At 38.3% G+C, this 20,888-nt stretch overlaps 1 protein-coding gene across 2 annotated transcripts in view; it reads left to right on the forward strand.

Annotated features, from left to right (window-relative positions):
* Positions 1–20,888, forward strand: part of ADAMTS9 (ADAM metallopeptidase with thrombospondin type 1 motif 9) — a 163,307-nt gene that overhangs the window by 14,718 nt on the left and 127,701 nt on the right. For both annotated transcript variants that reach the window (XM_005222686.5, NM_001206573.2), the window contains exons 4-8: positions 12,648–12,937; positions 15,147–15,230; positions 15,332–15,447; positions 16,477–16,517; positions 16,640–16,745. In XM_005222686.5, the coding sequence (XP_005222743.1) occupies positions 12,648–12,937; positions 15,147–15,230; positions 15,332–15,447; positions 16,477–16,517; positions 16,640–16,745 (637 nt within the window). The remainder of the gene's footprint in view (positions 1–12,647; positions 12,938–15,146; positions 15,231–15,331; positions 15,448–16,476; positions 16,518–16,639; positions 16,746–20,888) is intronic.

Here is a 20,888-nt window from a genome sequence, read left to right on the forward strand (position 1 = left end):
TCTGCAACAGTTTGAAAGAGCAGAGTCAGCCCCTAAACCTAGAACACAGCAAGAAGAAAGCCACCAGGGATGAGCCACTTATCAGAGTAATTTCCTTGAGCACAAAAGGTGGTGTGTTAGGTTGTTTTTCTGACCCTTTGTCTGGAGCCTCCTGAAAACCTCCTCCCCGCCTTTTTTTAAACTGACCAATAGAAAGATCCTTAGGTTACAGTATTTTTTGAGACTACCTTATCTACCATTCAAGAGTTTCACTCGCTTGTGTTCTGAAACCCAGAAGAGCCAGTTTGCGGTTGGGAAAGTGAAATGACAGGTTAGGTTTGGATGTGAAGTAAGGTCTCTGTGATGTATGACACACTTTCCTGTCCCCTCCCACAAGCCCTTTTGACAAACTTCTGGATTCAGAGATAGCCCGAGGGTGGACCATTTCACCTTTGGTCCCAAATCAGGACCTTTCCCTGTCACCTGTCATCAGATCTCAGTTATTTTCCTTTCTGCAAAAGCGCATTCACTCTCAAGGAAAAGGGTCAGACAGATACTTGCTAGTTTGTTCATCTTCCCAGGAAACCCCTGAAACAGTTAAGATGCATGTCCTTTAAAGAAAGAATGGAAGAAATGACAGAAACCTGGGACAGAGGGCAGCCATCAGATGTACAGGCTGATAGTGGCAGGAGGTACTTAGGGTAAATTTGAGGGCTTTCAGACCTTCACCTGAGCAGGCTGTCTTTTCAGAGTAAGACATCAGAGAAACTCATGGTTCTCTTCTTACAAGGGTTTACTTCTTCTAAACCCATTCATTTAATAAAGTGCTATTTACTCATACAGTTGAGGTTTAAATTTTTCATTTCTTGCATCTTTATTGAGATATAATTGGAGGTTTAAATTCTTGAACTTTGTATCTGCCAAAGTTAGGTTCTTTGTAATGATTAGATTATTATAGAATCCTTGTCATAGTTATTTTTGGGTAGCTAGAGTCTGCTTGTGTCTGGACCAGACTCTGCCTGGAAATGCTGTACAATCCCAAATCATTAGTAAGTACAAAGCATTCTGCATGTCACGGAAAGGAGCAGGAGGAAATTCAAAATACAGTGGTTGTGTACTTGTGAGCAGTGGACTTTGAGAAGGAGTAAAAATAAATGAGTGGCAAATATTGGCAGAATTCTTCCTTTTGTATCAATTCCCCATCTCTCACATGACATTAGAGTTAGGGTAGGGTGTTAAGAATGTACTTGGCCTGTGGTGTGTGAGAAAAGTTTAAATTAATGGGATAGACCTCAGAATTTTCCTGCTAAGATTTTAATTTTTTACAAATTTTTTTTTGCATCTTATCACTTTATTTATTTATTTTTTTTTTTAAATTTTATTTTATTTTTAAACTTTACAATATTGTATTAGTTTTGCCAAATATCGAAATGAATCCGCCACAGATATTTTTATTTTCTATTATATTGGAAACTATATTATATATATACTACATATGTATATATAATATATTCTAGTATTTTCATTTTTTTCCTATTAAGATATTATTTATACTCAGTAAACAGTCATCTTTTTCAATGTACAATTTTTCAAGTTTTGGCATACAGTTAGTCAGGTAACCATTATCACAATCAAGATAGAGAATGATTCCTGCTGTGCTTTACAGCAGCCTCCTACTTTCTGTCTCTCTAGTTTGGCCTTCTCCAGAATGTCGTATCACTGGAATCATTAAGCATGGTCATTGGAGGTTTATACACACTGTTGCCTTCATCAGTAACTCATTCCTTTGTATTGCTGAATAGTGTTCCACTGTATGGGTAGACCTTGATTTGTTTGTTACCCAGTTGAGGGATAAAGTTTGGCAATTAAAAATGAAACCTCTATAAACACTTTCATGCAGATTTCAGGGTGAACATACGTTTTCAGTTGGATAAATACCTAGAAGTGAGATATCTGAGTTATATGGTAAGCATATGTTTAACTTTATAAGAAACTGCCCATCTGCTTTTCAAGGTGACTGTACAATTTTGTAGTCCCAATGGCAGGGTATAAAAGTTCTGCTGCATCTTCACCAGGACTTGGTTTGGGCAATATTTTATTTGGCTGATTCTGTTTTTTAATTTTAGCCATTCTAGTAGGTGTGTAGTGGTATCCCATTGCAGTTTTAATTTGCATTTCCCTAATGACTAATGATGTACTTATTTGCCGTCTGTGTATTTTCTATGGTGAAGTGTCTGTTCAAATTCATTCCTTAAAAAAAAAAAAACAAAAAAACTGGAACATCTGTTTTTGTGTTAGTGAAGAGTACTTTATATATTCTGATATAAGCCCTTTATCAGAAATGTAGTTTGTAAATACTTTCTCCCAGACTACAGCTTCTTGTTTCATTTGCAGACCCTTATTTCAAATATGTCTTCCTTATTTTATTGCAAACATTTCATGTTCTGTGGATTTCATGCTGTCACGGGATGACGCTGCAGGAAAGCATAGTAGACAGAGCAGTATAGGGTTTGTCCAAGACACAGGTGCAGAGAAATGGACTCAGAAAGACTTCTGTAAGTCTAGTTATTCAAAGCCATAGTCTGTGCCAATGGAAAGGGACATTGTTGTGTTTCTTTCTAGCTGATATCTAGAAACATAACTTTCAATTTCAAGCCGTGTAGTTAATGATAGGAATAGGTTCCTCTTGCCTAATGGATGCAAACATTTACAAAAGAAACCCTGAATCCCTAAGAATGCAGTTGTGTTCTACTTCACATTATGTGCACACAAGAGAGAAAACCAGAGGACAGTGATATGGACGCATGCATAGCAGAAGTCAGCAGTGTGAGATTCAGCTGTGTGTGACCACACATTTTGGGGGAAACAGGAATGGGAGACATGACTCCATTTTCCCGCAAAGTTCCTTTGTGGGCAGTATAATGGTTTTTGAAAGGTAACTTGATTATGAGCTAGTTTTTTTTTTTTTTTTTCTTTTAAGCATATTTCCTAATCCTGACATTTTATGCTATTCCAGTGAAACAAGTCAAATTAGAGAATAGAAATGGTTTTTAGAAACTGTCACCTATGTTAGCAGTTCCAAAATAAGCACTTTGTAGTGAGAAATGGAGATACATATATGGTCCCTTCCTTGGTATTTTTTAACATCACACATAGCACATTTCTTTTTTCTTGGTCTCTCTCCATTGCAGTTATTCTGTCTCCTTCTATGTGCCTACCCATTTTTTTCATATCCTCTCTGAGTGGCCAAGAGAGGAGACTGTTGGGTTTTGCAATTTTTGAATCTTAAGACTTCATTTTCCGCATTTTTCACTTTTATCTTACTAAATATGAGAACTCATCAGTTTCCAATATGGGAATGAACTTTAGTTAACTTCTCTTCTCTGTCTTTGTGGATAAGAGGATTGAGGCTCTGAATTTTTAAGGGATTCATAATCTTGGAGCTAAAGTGAATGGAAAAATGAGCCCTGAACAAACATAGGCCTCTTCCTTCCTATATTCTTTACAGGCTGTAAATCAGGGAAAATATAAAAATAAAATATAAATCAATGCATGGTGCCTGGAAAGAGGATGTTCAGAGGTACAACTCAAATGGGATTTTGGTAGTGCCACTGGGTTTATTGTAAGTGTAATAACTATGAATAAACTAGTGAGAGCATTTAAAAAGGTATATCAAGGCTATAGAGAAAGACGTTAGGCTTTTAATTCACTTAAGGGATTAAGTTGTCACAGCAAGCACTGAATATATAGCAACTGAATATATGAGCTGGGCCAGGGTGCTGCGGGCTGGTGGCCTGTGGTTGGGAGGGCCCCTGGTGAGTTCAAGCTGTGATCAGAGTACAGTGTGTCCTTACAAGCACTCAGGACCGTGGTGGCCAGAATATGGACATCATGATGCAGGGTTTCTACTGCAGGCCTAGTGGGTAAACTTGTCCTCAGTTGCCTGGAAACTGGGAGACTGGTGTATCAAAGGAATGTGGGAGATATGCTCTCTAGGAGTTGTTTCGAAGCCTTTTTAAAGGACTCCAGCCCAAGTGCCTTTTAGTCTGTGATATGGGAGCCATACCTAGACCCACTGTGGGCATCACAGGGCCACCAGGAGCTGCACAGAAATGTTAGCAGAAGCCCCTTTATTCTAGCAGCCCTAAAAGGCTGCTCAACCTTAGTAATGAGTTGCTGTGGCCAATACCTCTATAGTGCTTACTGTGCACCAGGCTGTATTTCAGCACTTTACCTGTATATTGAGTGATTCAACCCTTCCTACCACCCTGGTAAGTAAGAATCATCATTATCTCTGTTTCGCAGATGAGGAAACTGAGGCCCAGAGGGCTTCAGTGACCTGCCCAAGGTCCCAAATTGAATGCACAGAAACCAGGATTTCAATATAGGTCTCTCTGACTCCCAAACTCTTAGCAGCACATCACGGTGCCTCCTGTGTTCACACTGAAAACACTTAGAGCCTAGAATGCACCAGCCTGGACCATAGCCAATAGCTGCATGTGGCTCCGGAGCCCTTGAAATGGCGTTGGTGCTGCCTGTTGAAAGGATAATATTGGGTTGGCCAAAAGATTTGTTTGGGTTTTTCTGTAAGATGACGTGGAAAACCCAAATGAACTTTTTGGCCAACCCAATATTTTTGGATGTATTAGGTTAAATAGAATATATCATTAAAATTAATTTCATCTGTTTCTTTTGACTCTTTAACATGTGGTTGCTGGAAATTGTTATCTTCCATGTGGGGCTCACATTTTATTTCTCCTGGAGACCGCTGGCCTGGAAGATCCCACGTCATGTCACAAAAAGGCCTGTGAAACAACCATTGGAAGCAGGCTGCAGACAGTGCATGGAGACTGTAGACAGCTGGGACCCCGCTGGGCAGAAGGGCCCATCTCCCCTTATTGCTCAGAGATGGAATGAGTCAAAACCAACATTTCCCTAGGAGTCTATTTCAGGATATTAATAGCAAAACCAAACAAACTCTAAGACCTATAAAATACAGGCCTGGGTATGTTCAGCATTGTGCTATTTCAAGTAGATGTGTTTTAAATATTTTCTGAAGTTATTTCAAGGGTGCCTCAGTTTGATCATTTATGAAATGGAGCTAATAAGGCTTGTCACATGTGGTGCTGTGAGGAAGGATCAGGTTAGTCCATGTAAAGTGCTTTCAATAGTGCTTGGCAAGGTGGAAGGCTTAAATGTGAGCCAGGATTATTTTAACAGTGTAGTCAGTGTTGTTGTAGTTACTGCATGTAGTTGAAGGAGCTGGGGGATGCTGAATATGGGAGGATATAGCAGGGCCTTTGGGGCAAGAGTCTCAGCTTCTGCACCTGAGTCAGCAAATTTACCTCCCCAGTATAGGGGAGGCACACAGCCCTTGGAAGGTGGTGTGATGACCTTCAGACATGCCTCCCACCACCCACCACCAACCACTTATCAAAGCCCCTTGAACTGCAAGAAGCTTCTAATTGTCTTCTCCCAATGGCATTTCCTTCTCTCCCCAAGAGGAAAGTCCGTCAGTATACTCCTCTTCATCTCTGTTTTCAAGGACTTTTAATCCCCTCATAAATTGGCCCATATCCCATAATTTTCCTGATTCCATGGATAAACAAAACGTAGACTGGTTTCTTTTCTTCAGGACTTCTCAGAGCTCTTAAAATGCTATTGTGTATGGAGAAAGTCCCAGATGTAAATGCTGTATAAAGTATTTTGCAAACTCACTTGGCTTGTTTTGGGAAATATCTTCTGGGACTAACGTTCTGTAAACTGCTACTGGGGAAACATTGTCCATAAAGGTTCTGGCCAGCCAAAAGGGAAATCTCTCCCGCCATGGCCCTTTGCACCCTTGTCCCCCTAGCCCTGTGTGTGGAGCACTGTTAGATGTTGGACTGGGCAAGCCATTCCCCCCCTGCCCCCCCCCCCCCCAAAACTAACAGTTTGTCCAGAGAAATGGGACACATTTGGGTACGTGACTGTCTAGAGTATCTAGGAATTCACTGTGTTTTTTAGGCTATCAAACTGAGTACCCTTAAAAAAATTAAGTCTTGATGATTTTCATTCATATGCTTTAGAAATTTATATACACAAAACAATTCTTTCCCTTAGTTCCTTCCCCATCCAGTTTCTGGAAACACATTGTTCTTTATATTAGAACATTCATTGGTTTTATGGCTATTTTTGTTTTATGTTTTATCTCTTTCTTCCCTGCATTGTGCTTGTTTACCCATCTTCCTCTGATCCCAGTAGACTGTGGTTCCTGTCTCATCGAGTCTCTCTCTGGCGGTTTCACTGAACAACTCTTTGAGGGTAGATCTTAAACATGACTAGAACAGAGGGCGGGAGCTGCCCTCAGCTTCCACTTTTTGTTTGTTGTATGCTATCAGTCTTTGGAGCCAGTTGAGAGGCGGAAGTGTTTGTGGCATTTGTTTCCACCTCATTACATCTCGGACTGGGTCTTCCCACGTCAGTCTGCATGCGCCTCTTACCTACATTGCAAGTTCCAAGGGAACAGGGGGCTGGTCTTTATGACTTTCCTTCCTTCTTCCTGTCCCTCCCTCTTTTCCTTTAGAAGACTCTTCCAAAAATAGAATTGTTTTGTTTGAGAAACTCTGATGTCAACATTCAAATTTATAAAGAGGGGCTCTTTTGCATACTACTAGTAAAGCAATAACAACTAATAATTCCTATCACAGTAAATATTAAATGGAGCTTTCCTGTGAGCCACATTCTGTGCAGCAGGCATTTTTCATATTTTCTGTTCTAACCGTCACAGTTACCCGTTAAAGTGTGTACTGTCTGTATCCTCTTTTTACGGATGAGAAAACTGAACCTTTAAGATAGAAAATTGCCCAAGAAGGGGCAGCTAGAGCCATGCTAAGGCAGGACCATGAACCAGGGCTGGTCTGGCTCCAGAATCCAGGTGTGGAGCCTCTGCGGACTCCTGTCCACTTCCTTCTGGCTGTCACGTACTGGAGAGGCAGAAAGGAGACCTGGTAAAATCCCAGCACTCCAGTCTTCCCTTTGGTCCTGTGCTGTGATTCCCCTGCCCACATAGACCATGAGGTCAAAAGGTGGCTCAGTGCCTCAAGGTAATTTCAGTTAAATTTTGATCAACCTTATAAACATAGAGAACAATGATTAACTTCCCAGCTGTTAATGTTAACATTCGAATCTCCTTAGCTCAGCCCCAATGGGTGGGAAGCACTCAGTGAGTAACTAACACAGAATAACCAAGCCTGAATGTTATTTTCTAAAATAATTCCAGTTGTTTAGTAATGCCATATGCATTTTATGGCATGGCAATGTGAAATGAAGTTCATTTAAAACATTTTTGCCAGTAAATAAGCAAAAAAATTTTTTTTTGGCTGTCATATTTTTTAATATTGATACTACCTTAAGTTTTTATGATACTTTGTCTTTAAGGATCCTTTCCAAGTCTTATTTCTGTTTTGTTGTTGTTTATTTCAACTTACTTGGCCAGTGCTTTGCATAAAATAGATACAAAAAAAAAAAAGATTTTAAAATTCAGTTTGTAATTTGGAAGTAATTTTTTATACACTTTATTAAGTCTCAAAATACCCTTAAGGGTGTAAACAGCTATTCATATACCCATTGAAGAGGTCAGAAAACTAAGGCCAAGAGAAGTGATTCAGAAAAGATTATTTAAGGGTACAAACAGCTTGTCTTTAGAATTATTTTTAAGCCAGAAAATTGTTTTTAAAAAGAACAGTCATTCTCCCTAGATAGAAATCCAATCATAGTCACAGAAAGAAATCGTGCATGCTTATTTAAGGCAACATTATTCAGTTGAATTGTAGAACCCAAATGCCCACTAATGAATGAATGAATGAACAAAAGGTGATACATCTGTATAGTAGAATACTAGATGGCACCAAAAAGTAATAGAGTGCTGATACAAGTTACCACATGGATGAGCCTTGAAAACATTATGCTAAGTGAAAGAGGCCAGACCCAAAAAGCATGACTGCATTTGTATTAAATGCGAATCCATAGGTAACAAAGTATAGGTCAATGATTGCCAAAGACTGAGGGGAAGAGGAAGAATGAGGAGTGATAACTTGATGGGTACAGGGTCTCTTCTTTTGGCAATACATGTATTCTAAAATTAGATAATAGAAATGATTACACAGCTCTATAAATGTACCAAAAACCACTGAACTGTATACTTTAAAAATACGAATTTTATAGTATAAAATTATATCTTATTAAAAAGTGATAAGTGTAAAGCTTTATGTGGGTAAAATGAAGAGCAAAAATACACTGATCATTTATACCGTGCTTTCTACCAGGGTGAAATTTCATTATGTAGCTCATTCTGATAAAACTATTAGCAAAGTGACATTGCAAATTTGAAATACTAAGCTTCATTCCATTATGCTATCAGGTCACTAAAGAGAGATGTGGATGGCTTTCGTTTTATTCTGATAATGTGTGTCCCTTGGTGAAAATCGTTCTCTGATATTAACAGTTTCTATTCAGAGGCAAGAGAGTTGAGCAGATATACCAGTTAAAGTGTCTGGTTTTTCCATTCTCAGTAAAAATGTTCTTGGATTTGTAGTCATAGTGAATGTTTGAATCTTTAAAGCTCTTAGTCTTTGTAAAGCCAAATTCAAAACTGCCTGCTAAAATGGTTAATGTGGTAGAAATTAGTTGGGCTAATTAGGTCAATAAATATTCTAACTCATTAAGATAAAAGGTCAGATGGGTAAAAGACTGGGGAAGTATGTAATAGAAGATGCTCTTTTTGATTCTGAAAACATAATTTTATTCCTGGATTTTTATACCATATATAGCATACTAAATTGTTTCTTTGATACAAAGATTAGTTGTGAATGAAATGTCTTCCAGGTGTATTAGGATTTGCATGAGTTATTCTCCATTATTTCTGTTCTTTGTTAGAAATCTCTTTTAATGATTAATGCCTTAATTTTTTCAACTTTGCTACTTAAGTGTACTTTTTTTGCAATTAGTGCCTGATTTATTCTCAGGTTTTCCCATGCCCAAGTACCCCCTGATGATTCTCTAGAGATGATTCTTCTATGTGATCGTAAGAGGGAATTCTATATAGTATTTCCTCAGTATTTTTCTTGCTGCAGTTATACTTCTCTCTAAATAAATCTTTTAAGTCAAAATATTTATGGAAGACAGTAAGTAAAGATTATTTGCTTTTCACAAACTAAGTAACATATTTTCTTTTCTTCACAGCTTTATTGAGATATAATTCACATACCATACTATTCATCATTAAAAGTGTCCCGTGATTTTCAGTGTGTTCACAGTTGTGTGCCAACCACCATCACAGTCAATAATAGAACATTTTTATTACTTGAAAAAGAAACCCTGTACCCATTAGCTATCAACTCCCCTGCCAAGGTCCTCACCCTGCCTCCAGCACTTAGCAACTAATCTACTTTTGTCTTTATAGAGTTGCCTATTCTGGAAATTTCATATGACTAGAATCATATAATTTATTGGCTTTTGTGACAAGCTTACTTCACTTTACTGATATAATGTTTATCAAAATGTTTTATAATGGTAAAAGGGTCCATTCATTAGAAATATTTAGCAGTTATAAACAAACATGCATCTCATATCAGAGCACCAAAATGTGCGAGGCAAAAACTGACAGAAATGAAGAGATAAATAAAAAATTCAACAGTAGTAGTTGGAAACTTCAATACTACTTTCAGTAGTAGGTAGACTAGCTAAGGAGAAGATTAACTAATAAATAGAAAACTTGAACAACACTGTAAACCAACTATATACCTAACAGATATCTGTAGAACAGTCTACTTCAGAGCACACATTATTCTGAAGTACACATAGAACATTCTCCAGACTAAACCATATGCAAAGCTATAAAACATATCAATAAATTTAAAATCATAGAAGTAATGCAGAGTATCTTCTCTGACTACAGTAAAATGAAACTGGAAATCAATAACAGAAAAAATGGGAAACTCAAATATATTTGGAAAGTAAATAGCACACTCCTGAATAATCAAAGAAGTTGGAAAGTACTTTGAGATAAATGAAAATAAAAGCACAGCATATCAAAATGTATGGGATGCAGCTAAAGCATGACTTGGAAGAACATTTATAGCTATGTTTTAAATGTCTCAAACAGTAAAGAATCCACTTGCAATACGGGAGACCTGGGTTCGATCCCTGGGTCGGGAAGATCCCCTGGAGAAGGGCATGGCAACTCACTCCTGTATCCTTGCCTGGAGAATCCCATGGACAGAGGAACCTAGTGGGCTACAGTCCATGGGGTCGAGAAGAGTCAGACACGACTAAATGACCCAACACATACACGGAAAGAAAGATCTCAAATAAAAAACGTAACCTTCCACTTTAAGATACTTGACAAAGAGGAGGAATCTGAAATACAGTACAAACTAACATCCAGTTTTCAATGTGGCCTCCATACACCTGTTATAAAAAGCTAGTGTTTGTGAAAATACGCACCAGATACTATTTTCCAGTATGGGTTCAGTTTAGAAACTGTCAACCAAATCATGAGCCCATTTCAATTCCTAGCTCTTAAGTAGTCTTATGTGATAGAAAGAGCACTGTTTAGGATGTTGATCAAATCCATGCCCGATTCCTGATACCACCACACCCTATATGTGACATTGGACAAGTTACTTAATCTCTCTGAGACTTACTTTCCTCATCTGTACAGTAGAGGTAATTTTCTCTGCATGAGAATTATAAGATAAAATGTAAAAGGGCCTAGTTCAATATCTGGCATGTAGTAGGTGCTTGATTCATATTTATTTATAATCACTGGTGCATTAAAATTGGAATGACAGCCTAAGTACCTATATGGCATGGATATACATATATGAATGGGGCTTCCCAAGTGGCTCAGTGGTAAAAGAATCTACCTGCTGATGTAGGAGACAGATGAGATGCAGGTTCAGTCCCTGGGTTGGGGGAAATCCCCTGGAGGAGGAAATGGCAGCTCACTCCAGTATTCCTGCCTGGAGAATTCCATGGACAGAGGAGTCCGGCGGGCTACAGTCCATGAGATCACAAAGAACTGGACACGTCTAAGCAACTGAGTGCACACGCATACATATATGAATACTCTTGAAAGAGAGACTGGAAGAAAAATAGTCTAATGTTGAATCCTACTGTGTACCAGGCTTAGGGCTGGTCACATTATCTAAAGCTGCACTACACATAACTTGTTTGACAGTTTGGACTGATATCGCTGTTTTAACAACCACTAAAACACTCTACTTAGGCAAAATACACATGCTGGCCTAATTGATTGTTTTAGAAATAGCTTATAATGGTTAAATATTTGAGCCCCTCAAATATGAAAGGACTAAAACTTTAACTTGTTGTTGTTATTACTGGTGTAATAAATTCCATTAATTGTGTTTTAGGAAAGCATTATTTCTTAGTTGTGCAATTCTGTTGCCTATTTGGACTACAGATTAGTGGCATTAAAGCTTTGAAACACATTTATGATTTGATTGGCAAGATAACTGATTAAGTTCTGTTTTTACTCAAAGCATATTTTGTCAGGCACTTTTATGCTTATTTTGTTTATTGTGTGGTTGATGACTGAGTATTTTCACCTATAGCAACACAAGCCTCAAACCAGGTTCAAAACTAGTACTTGTCAAAACTGTAACATGAATATGAATCACTTAGAGATCTTGTTAAAATGTGGATTTTTATTTATCAGGTCTAGAGCGGGGCCTGAGAGTTGTATTTCTAACAAGCTTCCAGGGGTGGCAGATGTTGTTGGTCCACACTTTCAACTGCAAGATTGTGTAGAATCCAAGAGGTACCTAGGCTAGAATCAGAAATGAGGAGAGCCCATCTGGTATTATATATCACAGTCCCAAATACCTATTCATACTCTCTGAGTATAATCTACTTCCTTAACTGAGCCCTGAAATAATTAAAAATTTGTAGGCACTGAACAGTAGTGATTCTATTCTTACATTTCATGTATTACAGTGATTGAATATGGTAATAGAATAATACCCTGTCATGCATTTTCAGTAGTTCTTTGTACTATTACCTTGCGCACTGCTCAGGCCCCTTTACACTGTATCTCATTGAATATGAAAAGTGATGTACATGAATTATCTCCATTTCCATTCTCTAGAGCTCTATGGCTGCCTTGTTGGCCCTTTCTCTATGAATAGCAAAGAACAATGAATACAAACCACTTAAACCCCAGTCAGACTTTTGTTACCAAATGAAGAGAATAAGCAATTGTTTCCCCTAAACTCAGGCCTGATTTTCTAATAATTTACCTGAGCATTTATGGAAGCTTCCTTGGAGAAGGAAATGGCAACCCACTCCAGTATTCTTGCCTGGAGAATCCCATGGACAAAGGAGCCTGGTGGGCTACAGTCTATGGGGTTGCAAAGAGTCAGACATGACTGAGCAACTAACACACACACACACAACATGGAAGCTTCCAAGAAGGCTGATTTCAAGTCTTTAGTCATTTAAATGAGAGCACAGATTGAGTTTTACCTGGAGAGTCCATAGCGGGTACAACTTGATTTTTGTATGTAAATTTGACTACAGAGGCATCATTTTAAGACCTGTCAAATTAAATTCTTAGTATGAAATATATGTGGCTCAAAATGTAATGCATGCCATCTGATTTGTTACAGAACATAGAAATAGTCACAGTAAGGACAAGAGGAAAACGAGGACAAGAAAATGGAGAGGGAGGAGTAGCCTGGCTGATGACATGGCCGTGTTAAATAGCAGCTTAACCACAAGCACGCTTCCTGCCAATGGTAGCAAAACAGACAGCACAAGGGAAAAGGGGACCCACAGAAGAACAAAACGTTTTTTATCCTATCCACGGTTTGTAGAAGTGATGGTGGTAGCAGACAACAGAATGGTTTTATACCATGGAGCGAACCTTCAACATTATATTTTAACTTTAATGTCAATTGTAAGTATCTTCAAAAGTAGGTGATTTATCATGTTTCTAAATGTGCCTTTGGGAATGGGTTTCCACCTAGTGCTTTGGAGGATCATTCAGGGCTGACATTTCAACAATTCAGGCAAGTGACTGAAGAGAACATAAGATTATTCATTGGCTGCTCTTGACAATGACAATAATGAGTATAAATAGTGTTTATTCTGCATTAGACAATGTACTTCTTACTTAAAAGGCATCATTTCTAGTCCTCCTGACAACTCTGCTAGGTAGATTGTCATTCCTGTTTTGTTGATAAGAAAACTGAACCTCACAGGAGTTGGGTTGCTTGTCCATGATCATGTAAAGCCAGAAACGTAGCTTAGAGACTGCATGTGATCTTCAGCCTGTCCACTTCTCCAAATCAGTGCCCTTTGACATGTGAACCGGCACAGCCAGGTATGGGTCCCCAGTAAGACATTTGGGCGCTGGTTGTGAATCAGAGTCAGTGGTGGAGCTTTGTAAAATGTCTCTATCCCCTATCCCCAGGATTTTTAATTAAGTAGTTTTGGGGTGAGGCTTAGGAATCTCTCACTTAAATTTTGAATTTTTCTGCTCCCATCTTGAATTGAAAAAGTAATAAATTTGCATGATAGAAAAACAGATGAAGCAGATCCAAAGACTAGGGGAAAAGCCTAAGTGCTTTACCCTGCCCAGTCTCTCAGAGGCCACCTATGTGGCAAGTTTATTTGCCCATGTTTCTAACCAGCACTGCCCAATAGAAATTGATGCAAGCCATGTTTAAAAACATAGGTGAATGTAATTTAAAATTTTGTTAGCCACACACACAAAAGAAACAGGCAAAACCAATTTTAATCATGTATTTTGTTTTATATCTAAATGTTATTTCAAAGATATTAATGAGATGAGTAAGACTCTAAAGCCCAGTATGGGCTTCACACTCAGAACACATCTCAGTTCAGACAAGCCACATTTCAGTTGTTCAGTGACCACTTGGCAGGTGGCCACCATGTTGGACAGTGCAGCTCTAGACACTTCTTAGGCAAACATGTATGGGTGTATTTTTTCAGAGATGGAGCATATGTAATATGGTTTTACATATTCCTATTGTCTTGAAATATTGGAGATTGTCCCATAATAGTCCATATGCTCTGCCTTCATTCATTTTAAGCCTCAGGCTAGCATTCCTATTAATAGATTGAGCCTAGTTTATTTGAATGGAAATCTACTTGTATTACATTCCCCAAATGCATATGAAAAGCCACCCTTTGGGAACATCCATTTAGAGTTTCTTCTTTCCTTTCTATGGTCTGTGGCTCTCCTTGTGCATCCCCTGTGAATTCACCTGTGCTGTGAATCACTGCTATGTTCCTCATCCCCCCACCCATCTGCCTCTTCCCCCCACTCTCCCTCACCCCCTTCCTCAAGTTCAGTCCCATGTGCCCCAGCCCTCTCCTACTCTGGTGGAGGGAAAGAAAAACTTAGCCATGCCCTTTGCAGACTCAACTCCATTTCTACCCCATAAATTCAGATCTGTCAAGCATTTTAATGACAAGCATAGACTTAAGGTCAAATTAATCTTGCTCGAGAATTCCGGCTCTGCTATTTACCACTCTCTGTTTAGTCTTGGACAAGTTGCTTAGCTTCTCTGAGCCTCATTTTTCTCATTTGCTGAGCAAAGATTATGGTCATACCTAGTTCGAGTGTTGCTATGGGGACTAAATGCAAAGGCATATGCAGTTTTTGGACAAGCATTCAATGGGTGTAGCTCTCGTAATTAACGGTAATAATGGAGGAAAAAAAAAGTTACCAGATTATGGAGAATATAAATGGTTGGTACACCAACAGTATTAGCAAGCTTGTTGCCCATGTGAGATTGCATAAATGGCAGTCCAGCTTCCACTGGGATGAAAAAGCTCAATCAAAAATTAATATCCAGTGTTTTGGCACTGAGAACTGCTAAGTTATGTGGCAATGTGGTTTCCTTGGAAAACACCTTGAAACTTAAACTTGCTTGCATTTATTTACTCTCTGAAACTGCCATCTATGCATTTTACAAAGAGATTTTTAAGAAATATTTGTTGACTGAATGAAAATTCACAACTCCAAAATGCGTATGTTTATATGAACCATAAAAAGCCATGGAGACCAGTGTAAGAAGTGATTTGCTTATTGCTTACAAAGAATTCACAATTAACTGAAAAATTTATCTCGGTTGCAGGTAGCCTCTATCTATAAAGACCCAAGTATTGGAAATTTAATTAATATTGTTATTGTGAACTTAGTTGTGATTCATAATGAACAGGTAATAAAGTTTTATTTCTTTTTGCTTCTCTCTGTATCCTAAATGGCATATCTAATTGGTGTTGGTACAGTGGATCAACCATAATTCTTGTCTGTATTTAGGAAGGACCTTCCATATCTTTTAATGCCCAGACAACATTAAAAAACTTTTGCCAGTGGCAGCATTCAAAGAACCATCCAGGTGGAATCCAGCATGATACAGCGGTTCTTGTAACGAGGTATATGGACGTCTTATCCTTCCAGTATTTAGTTTCTTGTCAAGTTGATGGGATAAGGTTGTATATTGCTGCTAGCCAGCCCCTAGTCCAGTTTTTTTCAGCTTTAGCACTATTGGCATTTTGGATCAGATAGTTTTGTGTTGTGGGGACTGCCCTGTGCCCAGCGGGATGGTTGGCAGCATCCTTTGTCTCTACCTATTGTATACTGGCAGCTCTCCCTCCTCTTGACTGTGACAGCCAAACTATTGTCCAGACATTGCCAGATGCTCTCTGAGGGTGCATGGGGAAGAAGACACAGTCACACCTGGTTGAGAACCACTAACCCATAGTTACCAAGTAGGCAATAAGTGTGTTAGACAGTCCTGGAAGTAAACGCCCTTATAGAGGGGGCAGCTGCCATTCAGATTGACCTGGTCATTACTGTGCAGGATATACATAGAGTCTTGCCAGCTTTTGTGATTCTGTAAGAAGCCAGAAATGAGGATTTTTTTTTTTTTTTTTTTTGAAAATGTGAACGCTCCTAGTTTTTAAATGGTAGCTTCTAGTTCAAAATATTTAAAATGCTATGCAGGGCAACAAAGAAGTATGCTGGCCTTGGGCTTCCCTGGTGGCTCAGACAGTACAGAAATATGCTGGCATAGTTGTGTCTTCCATCAACATCTTTGATATGGTCATAAACATTCTTAACTAAACTTAAGTGAAAGCCATTTATAACCTTCTCAGAATGTTTTTTCAGAAAGTAGAATCACTTGTTTCAAGGTATGAGGAAAATCCTGGGTGGAAAGATTTTCATTTGCCCTTGGCTACCCTGGTTGACAGGAGACGACTCAATGTAACTTTTAATCTGTAAGCCAGTGATTCATAAATTTTTTGAGTTGCAAACCCCTGGCTCTGTTAACTAGCTTTTTGTCATCCCTCCCCATCTCTAAAGTAGTGGTGGTGCGAATACCTGAAAGGCTGAAGTGTTTGCTTGTATTGGTGTTTACTGTTGGGTGTCAAGGCCCTAAAGCAAGTCTGCTTTGCTTTCAGACAGGATATCTGCAGAGCTCATGACAAATGTGATACATTAGGTGAGTCTACTGTGTGTATCCTCTCTGGCTTCAACACTTTATGACATGCTTTTCTTCTAAGCCACAAATGCTTTTTAAAGTAAATCCTTGTTTGTTTGTTTGTTTGTTTTCCTTTCTAATAGGTCTGGCTGAACTGGGAACCATCTGTGATCCATACAGAAGCTGCTCTATCAGTGAAGATAGTGGATTGAGTACAGCTTTCACAATAGCCCACGAACTGGGCCATGTGTATGTTTCCTTTCCATATTTTCATTTCATTTGCAGTGACCTAAAGCTTTTGTTCCTTCGCATCAGTGAGCATTCAGTGGACTTTAAAAGGTGTAAGACACTTCTTGAGGCATAGTTGAGTTTGCAGGGTTGAAAAGCTTTGAACCTTGTTGGGAGAAATGACTTTGACTTCAGAAAGCTGAGTAAATGCAGTGCACCCTGTTCGGCCTTAGCTCATGTGTCTCTTTGGCTTAACTGAACAGGTTTACCAGGCAAGGTCTAATATGCTCCTTTCCTACTTCAAAGTGGAAGAAAGAGGGTCTTTCTATCCCTTCCACTGAAGCAGAGAGTATATCAGCCCAGAAAACTTATCTTTGTTTAGTAGGGTCCTCCAGCATTGCTGTGGCCTGCACAATTTTCCCAAACCCAGATGATTCCTGATTCTGGTTATACAAGTTTGTCCTTCAGATACTAGCCTCTGAGAACAGAGGTGACCCTCTTTCAGGGGAAAGAATGAGCAAAGATACAGAGAAAAAAGAAACCATTTCCTATTTATGATCACTAAGTGTCTGGTCATTATGAAATTGGTTTTTCCTTTTTGTTCTTTAGCGACAAAGCCTTGTTAGAATGTGAGGCAAAACAGTCTAAATTTACTCAAAATTATTCCAGTTTTTTATCTGCTATCTTTTCTATCTACAGTGATTAAATTACTTATACCTTTTTGAAATAATTTTCAAAAATAGCTGTGTATCGATCTGCATGTCAGATGTTTACTTTAGAGATAACATCATCTATTAAGCAAACTCTTTCATTTGCCAAATGTTTTTTGAAGGCACTTTATATGCAGTGTACTATGGTAGGTGTAATGCAATATGCATGTATAGAGGAATCTCTAATCCCAGTTCCACAGTCTCTTATCCCAATTCCACATATAATGAATATATTTTCAAGTATATTTTAAGAGCACACTCCTTTTATTCTCCAATGGAAATATCATCACGTGCTCAATATTTACAGAATAAAAAAGGCATGACTTTCAATTAAGCCTTTGTGATGCATCAGAGTCCTTCTTAGTCAATTGTCTCTCTGTCCCTTGATTTCTCAAATACCTTCATGAAACTCAAGGATTTCTTGGAACTAGATTTGAAAATTACTGATTCTACCAGCATTTCCCAAAGTTTGGTACTCTTACGCTGATTCCAAGAGGATGGTCCATGGGGCGAAATAAGGGTGTTGTAATCCAGTGATTAAAAAAAATTTTTCCCAGCCATGTTTGGAGTGCCAAGGCCAAATGCCATGAAGTAAAGGTTCTGACAAGTCCTGTATTGATTTTAACTCAGGTGTTGATTTTATCTCAGTTCCCCCATGTTTATTTTAACAGAATCTTTGGAGGATTTTCATTTCTTTGTTTTACATGATACCTAGTAAATTACTTTAGACCTTTAAATAGGGGATGTAGATTTCATAATGAGGAATAGGGTGACATTTCAATGGGGAAGCTATTCCTGCCCCAGAACACGGAACAAGGAGAGTTACAGAGACAAGAATGTATTCCAAGGGCAACGGTGTATTTGATTAACAAATTAACATTTCCTCCCAAAATAGGGCTAACAAAAATATACTGTGTAAAGAAATATAATTAATTTCCTATTAATTCCTTTCCCCAAAAGAGTTTATAAACCTCTTTTAGATAGCCAGGTTATAAAATTGACATTTTAAGGAATGTAAGAATTTTAAATAGCAACAACAAAATATTTATGCCATATAGAAGTCTTAATTCACAGTTAACAGACAACTCCCCTGTAAAAACTATGCTGTTGACATGTTTCCAGGAGCTTTCATTTGTATTATCTCCCTTAATCTTTAGAATCCCCACAAAGTAGATATTAAGTCTGTGTGTTTGACTTAGAGATATTAAGTTAACCAAATTGTAGTAGCCAACCAAATCGTGGTAGCTAATGAAGGCATAGGAGCGTATGATGTTGGAGCACCAGTTCTAGGGTAGAAGTCAGCAGGTAGCCAGATAGCCAAGATCTGGACTGAATTGTTACAACATTCCCTTTGACTTGAGGAAAATATATGCTATTTCCCTTCCTGTAAGATGGAAACAATACATATACACCTTATCTCAAAAGTGTCAGGAAATAAGAAATCAAGTAATCAGCGAATGATGTAAGTTGTGGCTTAAACAGAAAGTGTATTCCTAGCCTGTTAGTGAATTATTTATTTATTTTTTTTTTGGCACTTTGTTTCCTAGAGTTAGCTTTGTTATTGTGTTAAGAAAAGTGAAAATCTTTTTTGTTTTTAATTTCCTACCATATTCTCTAACAAATTTTTCTAATTAACTTTTCCAAAATTAAATGTTAAGTTGTTATGGTCATGACTTTCTGATAAAATAAAATCTGAGAGCTGCTCGGAGGAAAAAGCAACCAACCTGTTATTTGGTGAGCGTCATTGGATGCTACAAAAATAGCTCCTGCCTTCTTGTACCAGCTTCATAGACACTAAGAATCTGAGAGTCAGGAAGAATTGGGGAAGTGATTGAGTCTCTACTGGACACAGAAATCCTTACACAGTGTTCCTGAAAAATTGTCCATATCTTGTCTCACAGGAGAGAATGTAGTTTGTATATATTCCAAAACAGGAGGTATTAGACTGAAGTAAACTCCAGTTCTAGCTCACTTAATAACCATGTGACCTTGATCAAATAGTTAAACCTCCTACTTCCCAATTTCCTCTTCTGTAAAATGTGAATAGTAATAGCGTACTATTCATTGGGTCAAATAAGTAATTAAGTTAAATAAAACATCAAATGCATTTAACACACTGACTAGTGCATTGTGAATGCTAAAAAAGTCTTGTTAATTATTTTTTTAGTAAGTGCTCGATGAATGGTTGTTATATAACCCCTGCTACGAACAAACATGCCTGACATTTGAATGAAAAAAAAAAAAAGTTTTCTGTTTACATGATGGAATAAACTGGATTTTATCAAGTCATGGTGGTGTGGGGAATAAACACCAGCTCCTTTGTACCAGAGAGAAACAAGCAAGATTTGAAAGCTTTTCTTGTATTAGGTTTGTTGATGGAGGTGTTACACTTAATCTGCATCTGGGTTTTAGAATCCTGGGCAGTCATTTCTTTAAGAAAATAGACTCTTAAGCATCCATTACTATTAAGTCCAACCAAGAGAGTTGGAGTTTTCCCATCTGGCCATTATTGAGGGTCCTAAGGTTTTAAAAGAAAAAGGAAATAAAACATGAGAAATTATTGGGATGGACCTCACAGACTTTTATTCCAGCTTTTATTTTTATATAAAGCAAGTGAGTTTACTTCTGTCTGACTTTCTTGTTTTCATATCTAAAGATGAACTCGTAAGGGGAATTTCTCCCTAAGTGCCAAGTTAGTCAGATGCATCAGTTTTGTGATTAGGAATAGTCATCCAGAGAGGAAAGCCCTTGTGAGATTGTTGCCCAGTGGATAATTATCTGACTGAGAAAGGCATGTGGGTCATAGAACTGATGTTTCTGGATTGAGAAATGCTTCCTGTCATTTTTTCCCCCACTTCCTTTCTCTAAGCCAAGAATGGCAAATATGTGTTAATGCTGCTGCTGAGTTCCCTCCCAGACCCAAGAGGACGTTGGCACTCCATCATAGCCATTTTCTGGGGTGGAACCTAGATTAATTTAAGAGTTCTTTTGTGCCCAGATTTTCAGGAAGCCAGTACCAATCAATTGTCATTGGCGTGAAGCTTGAAACTATTTGCCATCTCTGAGTTAAGCCAACTGAATTGGCACGCCTCTGGTTTCCGTGCTGCAGCTTTCCTTAATGGGTTTTACTGTGCACGAACTTTGTATAGCTCTATAACGGTATACTTACATGGTTTTAGCGTTTGTCAACCTGACCCAAAAAGGAGGAGATGCCAAGACCCACCGTGAGCCTCTCATTAGAAAGCTTTTGGCTTCAGGTTTTGACACTTGACTGACTCTTCATGTGAATAGTGTTATCATAACCTGCCAAATTCTTGACTCTATAAATTGGCCTTTAACAGCTTGTTAGGAATTCCAACTACTGTATTCTAGCACCAGCTACAGCACACGTAGAGCCTCTGCAATTCCACAAAATACAGCTAAGCCAAATAATGGCCTAGTTCACATCTTTTTC

This window comes from Bos taurus, chromosome 22 (assembly GCF_002263795.3).
Source record: "Bos taurus isolate L1 Dominette 01449 registration number 42190680 breed Hereford chromosome 22, ARS-UCD2.0, whole genome shotgun sequence".
NCBI lineage: Eukaryota > Metazoa > Chordata > Mammalia > Artiodactyla > Bovidae > Bos > Bos taurus.